We start from the raw sequence: 5,605 nt of genomic DNA, 5'->3' as shown, positions 1-5,605 counted from the left end.
TCCCTGATTCACATAAAAGAACTTATAACATGATTGTACAAGTTGTTAATGGTCTTCCCACTATATGCCATGTTGATTCTCAAAGGCACCTTAATTGTAAATGGCCTAGTGGAGTTGTCACGAATCTTCTTAAGGCCAAGAATATATACAGAATCCTTGATTGTAATACTGATATTATTGATCATCTCAATGTTGTTTGGTACTCTTCTTATGATGCTGATGTTTGGAAAAAATATTTTGATATCTTGTGGAAGAGTTATGTTGAGCCTAAAATTAGATGCTTCAAATGGCTAGTCATGTTGGACAAGCTGCCTATTAAGAGAGATTTATGTAATTCTAATTTTTGTAATTTATCCAGAGTCCCTAAAATTGGTAGACATATTCTTTTAGATTGTACTTTTGCTAAAGAAATATGGAGAATGTTTGGCATTGTTTATCCTATTGATGTTAATATTCTTGATATTATCACTGGTCATATTAATGGTCTTCCTAAAGATACCAATTTATTTTGGAATATATTGTCATCTAACATTCTTTGACAGATTTGGAAGTGCAGGAATGAGGAAAGGTACCAAGGTAAGCCAAGGGATCTTACTAATTTTTTTTGAAAACTCACTTGTTTTAAAATTTCTTTGCAGGTGCAGGCTACTATGATGATCGAGTGAGACAAGATGAGAAGGTTCCTTCATGATGAGCATGCTACTTTTTTCTACTATGAGTTGAAGCATGGATACCAATGGCATAGAACCATGGATGATCTACAAGCTTTTGATCAAGCTTGCATTAGGTTGAACAGAGAAATCAGTAAGAAAGTGAATGCTAGAAAAGAAGATTTATTCAGCCTAATGCTAATTCAAGAACGTAAAAGCATAGTTTGGATGGAGGGTCCCTTAGGTTGGACTACTTGGGTGGTCAATTACTATGATGTTCTTAGTTAGATAGTTCTTCTCCTCTTTTTCTTATGTTGTACAACTGAGTTTGTTCTTCCTTAGTGAGGCTTGGCCTCCTTGTTGATTTTTGTGGTGGTACTTTGGTTGCTTTGTATTTCCTGAAACTCTTATTTCTAATAGAAAAAAAACTTAATATAAAATATAATTGTTTAACATTTTGATTAATTAAAATAATTTTTATACTATAATAAATTTATTAAATTAAAATTAGACTTATGTAAAAACTAAAGGCAAGTACTAAGCCACTATGTGGCACTTGTTTACTATTTTAACTTTTAACTTATCTATTATTTAATATTATCATTATCTATTATTTAAATTTAAATTTTATTTGTTAATTAAATCTATAATAATGATTATAGATTTATATTTGCTAAAAAATTAAATTTGAATTGAAGAATAATTTTTATTTCTTAAATAAACTTTTGATGACATTTATTTGTTTAATTTATATAATTTAAAAATAATTATATGCAGATTTATATTATATATTAGAAAGATTTAGTAAATTTAGATTTTGTTAGATTGAATATTGTAGATTTAAAATAAATTAATGCATTAATTGAGCTGTAAAAGAGGCTCACAAGTTATGCTCTTTAAAAAAAATTAAATTATTAAATATATAAATCAAATTTAGTATAAACTTTTATTAAATATATTTTAATATATAATAAAAAAAAAATGAAGTATAAAATAACTAGGCATCAAAAAAGTAAAGTTTGAAATAAAAACTTCTTTTTAAAGAAGTCTTTAAAAATGTAAAATAATAAGAGCTCTGTGAGAGCTTGAGTCACTGTCTTTTTGTTAAGAACTGAAGGTAGATTTGTAATATTATTGTTGGTTAAAAAATTAATTTTTATTATTTTGACTCATGGATTGTAATGTTTGTTAGTTTTTTTGAGCATTGATACAATATGTTATCTAAGTTTGTGGAATAATTCCTACAAATAGCACTATAAATGCATGGAGGATCTTATATGGTTGGTCCTTTTGGAAGAGATCAAGTGTATTGTCAAGTTAATCAACAACATTGACAAGATCCATGGAGAAGTTTCTATGTTTGGTGGAGTACAACAAAACATATCTATAAAGGAAATGATTTTTGCATGTACAAATTTAAACTATAAAATAAGTAAATATTAGCTTCCCTTTTATATCCAACAACTATATCAATTTTAATTTTATCTAGGATATTCTATTATATCACACTAATTACATATTCAATTATTAAATATTATTTCTACAATTACTAAATAATATTAAATTGATAAATAAATGATTAGATGAGATTATTTCGTTATTTTATGACATATTGTATAATATTTAAATATATAAGCACGAGATATTTTTCACAAGTTAGTGAGAAATAGGTTTGAAAATATTATGGTTTATAATCTAAAGTAATGTTAATATCATGAACAACTATAATACAAAAACATCAATATCAAATTATTTACATATTTAGTTAATATCATTGAAATATATAATATTCAGAAATTATATTTAATATTATAAATTTAAAAGTTGTAATACATTTTATTATTGATCTACAATACCAATTTAAAAATAGACTAGATTTAGTAGTCTTCAACTTCATTTAAGAGTTCTCCAATTTTTTTGTAATCAACTCTTCATTCTTGTGGAACTAGAAGTTACAAGACTAAAAAATAACAATATATTTCTTTTAACTTAATTCTCCACACACACACACCTTTATATGGGTAGCATTGGTAGTGTGTCCTAAGAGTCAACTATTCTTTAGTAAATTAAATTTAAAAATCTAACATAATAAAACTCCTAGATAAATATTTACAACTTCATTTGCTTAAAAGATCTAGAAATTTGATTTCTAGAAATTTCTGGGCACAGAAAAATGTGCACTACTTAACAAAATGTCATCATTAACATTTGAGAAGTACCTCAACACTAGTGTCGATGGAGAGCTTCAAAAAAATTCGCAATAGCTTAGATGATTCCAGTAGCTTAGAAAAATCGACAGTAACTTTAATATTAGCTCGAAAATCTTGTGATCTAACAAGTTACTGCAACTGGTGGATTATTCCAGAAACTGGGTGGACGACTGGGGACTTTAGAGCACGATTTTAATTCACAGAATGGAAAACTTCATTCGGATGTAGAGGAATGTGTTATACTTAGCGTTTGCATTGGTTTTTACCTTGTTACTTTGCTCATAGAGCTCTGCTACTGTGACTTTGATGCTTAATTCTAAGAAGTTCTTGATCTCAGAAGGTTTTTTTCCAATTTCATCTGCTCTTAACCCTTGTCAAATCTTAAATGTTGATCCTTTCTTGACATTTGTTAGTAGTATTACTGGAGATTAGCACGGCAGGCAGGGGGGCACTTTTGGCAGTTCACTGATCCCAAACTTCTGTTACCGGTGATCTATGTATGGTAACAGAATATTACAGAAGTCTTTCAAGGTTGTAGAAGATAATGTTTACATTATTTATTTATTTTTTATTACAAATTTGGAAGAGCATCACAGGAAAAAAAAAAATCAAATTTTTCTATGAAAAAATAAATTTTACCCCTGGAAAAATTACAATTGACCAATCATAAATTAGAAATTACAGTTTAAAAGTTAATTTAAAAATAAAATGATTTATAAACTTTACAATTAATTATGACCATAAGTGAAAACATTAGTTCCATGCCTATAAATAGATAGGGACTAACAAGACACCTTTGACTAGTACAAAATACAATGCATGGATGGCATGGGAAATAGAAGGCATTGGAAATCCTGCCACGACGAAATTTGTGGCTGGATAGCCAGTGCCTAAATTGAAGGCTAAGTGATAAAGAATTTTAATTACCCAACCCCCATTAAATTACCCACCTCCCATCCTAAATTCGTTCAATTAAAATATCGTTTTAAAAAAAAATAAAAAACCATACTCATGTATATCATTCATTTACATGTGCCGATTAAATAAACTAAGAATAATAATTTCCACTCCGTTGATAACAACCTTCTATAGGAAGCGGGTGCTATGGGATTAACCAAATAATTTCATTTCCATGCATATACCATATAATTTACTTAGTCGTACAACAAAAATTACAATATGTTATTTTATTTTATTTTAAAAGAAATCGTACTACTATGTCATACATAAATCAGGTGACAGTAAGCCTCGTATTTATTTGGGTCCATGTGACTAACACGCTCAGATTTAAACGCAAATAGTTCGAAAATGGATCAACATGCAATAAGACACGTAAAAACACCCATTAAAATAAGCGACACAAGCAAAGCTCTCAGGATTCCCATCAATCATTCACCGTCTACTGACAGAATCTTTTCCTCTGTTTCAAACCTTCCCTGCCTTGACGAAAAGCTGAAACTTTGCAGCCTTGCTCACATGGAGCTCCGCCCCCCACGCCGCCTCAAAATCTGCTCTGAATTCCTCCTCCAGTATTTCTTCCCTGCCCGCCAAGCCAGACCACGTTCTGAAATACCCCAAATACTCCTCAAAACTCCTCTGCTCTTCGATCACCATTTTCTTCACCTCCACTTTCTCGAACGGAAACGGCAGATTCTGGTACTCCTCCAGCACCGCTTTTGCATCCGGATGATAAAACGGATATATTCTTCGGAAAAACCGTTCGTAAACAGCATCCACAGCCTCATCCACGCTCACATGCCAATACCCCCACACCGCTATCACGCCGCCGGGTTTCTTCAGCACGCGCTTCACCTGCGGATAAAACTTATCCAAATCGAACCAGTGGAGGGCCGTGGCGACGGTTACCAGATCCACGGAAGATTCGGGGCCGACGATTGATTGCAGCTGTTCGTCCGTCAATGACGGCTCCGTCACGGCGTATGTTATGTTGGGCCGCTGCTCTGCGTGTTGAATTTGCTTCTCACTGGTGTCTGTGCCCACCACTCTCGCATAGTACTTGGATAACTGCTTATCCATTCACACACATGCAACAGAACAGACTGTTATAGATCTAGATTGAACACGTTTGATAAATAAGAAATGATTGAAAGCTAAGTTACCTCAATGGCGGCTTGGCCATTTCCTGTGCCGACATCCCAGACAAGGTCGTGTTGCGGAGTGAGAGAAGAGAGGAAGGAGAAGAGTTGAGAGGGATAGCGGGGTCTGAACTGGGTGTAGTGTTTGGCGACGGTGCCAAACACTTCTTTTGCATTGGGATATTTTGTGTCTTCCATGGCTTAGGCGGGGACAGAGTTTTGCCTCTGCCATGGTATATATGGGCAAAAGGAAGCGTAATAAAATATTGAAAAGGAGTCTTTATTGATGGGCGGCGGACCTTGACTGTAATCATGCAATGCACTTTCAGTTTTAGTGTTTGGTTTTGTTTTTGTTTTCCAGTTTTAGTGTTTCGTTCTGATTTTGTTTTCCTGATTGTTTTTTTTCCAGAGGAAATGCGTGTGCTGGATGAACGTACTTTTTTGGCCCTAGTTAATACTATTCAAATCTGAGGGTTAATCTTTATTTGTTTCTTTTTTTTTTGAATATATTTATCATTAATAAAGAGATGTATTGTTGTACCCAATTACTATTATGAATATACAAATAAATACATGTGCATGTAAATAAATTGTAGCAAATAATCATACTAAGGTTATTGTGGTATCTTTGTATAATGGCATCCATCTA

At 32.1% G+C, this 5,605-nt stretch overlaps 1 protein-coding gene across 1 annotated transcript; it reads right to left on the bottom strand.

Annotated features, from left to right (window-relative positions):
* Window positions 1-3,970: 3,970 nt before the first annotated feature.
* LOC149563822 (uncharacterized) lies at window positions 3,971-5,167 on the bottom strand. Its single transcript, XM_089826945.1, has 2 exons — window positions 4,981-5,167; window positions 3,971-4,885 (listed from the first exon to the last, which is right to left on the bottom strand). Exons 1-2 carry the CDS (start codon window positions 5,152-5,154, stop codon window positions 4,286-4,288), a joined length of 774 nt encoding a protein of 257 aa, XP_089683071.1. The 5' UTR covers window positions 5,155-5,167; the 3' UTR covers window positions 3,971-4,285.
* Between the last annotated feature and the right edge of the window lie 438 nt (window positions 5,168-5,605).

Source organism: Cupressus sempervirens, chromosome 4 (assembly GCF_028749045.1).
Source record: "Cupressus sempervirens isolate cs-2001-9-10 chromosome 4, ASM2874904v1, whole genome shotgun sequence".
In the NCBI taxonomy this organism is placed as follows: domain Eukaryota; kingdom Viridiplantae; phylum Streptophyta; class Pinopsida; order Cupressales; family Cupressaceae; genus Cupressus; species Cupressus sempervirens.
The sequence above is the reverse complement of the archived record's forward strand: the minus strand, read 5'-3'. Positions and strand labels throughout refer to the sequence as shown.